The 1,904-nt window shown below is 46.4% G+C and overlaps 1 protein-coding gene across 1 annotated transcript in view; it reads right to left on the reverse strand.

Moving 5' to 3' along the window:
• LOC106816838 (UDP-xylose and UDP-N-acetylglucosamine transporter-like) overlaps positions 1–1,799 on the reverse strand; it is a 5,971-nt gene extending 4,172 nt beyond the window's left edge. Inside the window, exons 1-5 of the mRNA XM_014821473.1 lie at positions 1,702–1,799; positions 1,385–1,434; positions 962–1,043; positions 634–670; positions 192–301 (exon numbers count right to left, since the gene is read on the reverse strand). Of these exons, the coding sequence (XP_014676959.1) occupies positions 192–301; positions 634–670; positions 962–1,043; positions 1,385–1,434; positions 1,702–1,791 (369 nt within the window). The 5' untranslated portion in view covers positions 1,792–1,799. The remainder of the gene's footprint in view (positions 1–191; positions 302–633; positions 671–961; positions 1,044–1,384; positions 1,435–1,701) is intronic.
• Between the last annotated feature and the right edge of the window lie 105 nt (positions 1,800–1,904).

Consider the following 1,904-nt stretch of genomic DNA (forward strand, 5'->3'; position numbering starts at 1 on the left):
TATATATATATATATAGTATATATACAGTTTACGCTGCCACTAGCGTGAATTTTAGAAAGCGTCTGTGCGCTTTAAGGACGTTATTATCTTGGAACACTTGACGTCTCTACAGGAAAAATTTTGGCCCTGCTGGACCAAAATGGCCGCTGCGAGCACGGGCGTGGGGGCAGGGAGGGGGGCGTCTGCTCACCGAGTAGAAGAGGGATTCGCGCGGATGCTTGCCGTGATGAGCGTAGAGGATCTCCTGATAGACTCCGAGACCCGCCGCCAGCAGCTGTGCGACCGCCAGGATGCCGATACCTGCGTTAGCGGCGAGACGAGCGTTAGCGACGGTGGCGCCCTCCGGTGGTCGATCCCGCCGCGCCGCGAACTTGCGGGATCGCGTGCGAAATTTTTCGAAAGCGCGCGACGAAAATGCTCGAATGTGTAAACATACGAAATACAAATTTTCTTTGCCCTGCCCTGAATATTTCTCGCGGATACATCCGTTTTGTCCGCGCTTCAATTGGATTTGATTCTACGTCGTGCGGCGCCAGTCTACTTTAGTCTGTCGTGGCTACTGTCTGATGCATTTCTCGGGTCTCTCCACGTAGAGAGGAAAATATTGACACGGTGTATAGACGTCTCCTTACCTGTCAGCCATCTTGCCGATGTATCCGTCGCTCCATGCTGCGGGACACGAAAACGTAGTTTATCGACGCAAGATTCAAAACAGAGATACAATGCACCTTCGACACTAATCCTTAATGATTAGGATAACTTTCTAATCCATGTATTCGACCCTATTATTAACTCTAGTTATACACAGTTACACTCAAGCCAACGCAAGACAAACATTAGGATGGTAACTAACTTATGACAATCGTGGCATCGTTGGATGCCGGGTAATTGGCAAATGATTACGATCAGAGCGATATTCGCCATGAACGAGCGAATGAGGGATTTTATTCCAGAACTTACCACTTGTTGTCCGGACACAATCGTACACGTGGCTATGCCTGCCGTAACCATGGCTACAGCAACGTATTTGGATGCCTTGTACCTGCGGGTGAAATGCAATGCAACGTGCACGTCTTACCGAATCAATTATACACGCAAAGAAAGTTTAATTATAATATGCACGTGTGTATGGGAGGACAGGATCATCCCTACGCCTCTATTAATAGTCTCTACATGATAAATCTACTGCCACTACCCCGTGAGGGTCTGACAAACTTATCAATCGCTGTTTTTCAACAATAAAGTTAGTAAGGAACTAAATTTTAATATTATGGCACTCCAGTTGCGATGAACCCTTGCAAGGCAAACGTACGGGACATTCGAAACAAAGTTCTGCATATTATATAGGTATAGTCTATGTGTACCCATCAAACAAAAACTTACCGCCTCTTCAGGATGATTAAGCTCAGTAACATGTTGGCTACAAGAGACCCCTGAAGAAAAAACAGAAAACCTGTCAAGCAGCGTATGCGTACGCTAGTCACATCTCCGTTTTTCCCGTTTGTCTCTTCTTTACTCTCCCCTGCCAAGCAGAGTATTGGTACGCAAATCATATCTCGGTTTCCCCACGTCCATCTCTACTTGTACAATTTCAAAAACCCCTGAACAAATCAATGAGAGTCGTCATGCATACACGCAGAATTCACAGTCCTCATGCAGTGAACCTGCGGTGAGATTTCGAGACTTCAAATCCGACTTACCGCTCTGAAGACCATGTGCAGGGGCATGGCGATGTGGAAGCTGAGGGCATAGTTGTTGAGTATGGACACAGAGAAGAACATCGCAACCATGAAGACATATTTCCTGCAACAGAATACGCCAGCTGTCAGTGTGTGCTGGCTGGTAGTTATTATAGTTTATACTGCCTCTCTCTCTGTCTCTCTCTCACACTTCTTTTTTTCTT

The sequence above is a fragment of the Priapulus caudatus genome, unplaced genomic scaffold (genome assembly GCF_000485595.1).
Source record: "Priapulus caudatus unplaced genomic scaffold, Priapulus_caudatus-5.0.1 Scaffold1503, whole genome shotgun sequence".
NCBI classification, from domain to species: Eukaryota; Metazoa; Priapulida; class Priapulimorpha; order Priapulimorphida; family Priapulidae; genus Priapulus; species Priapulus caudatus.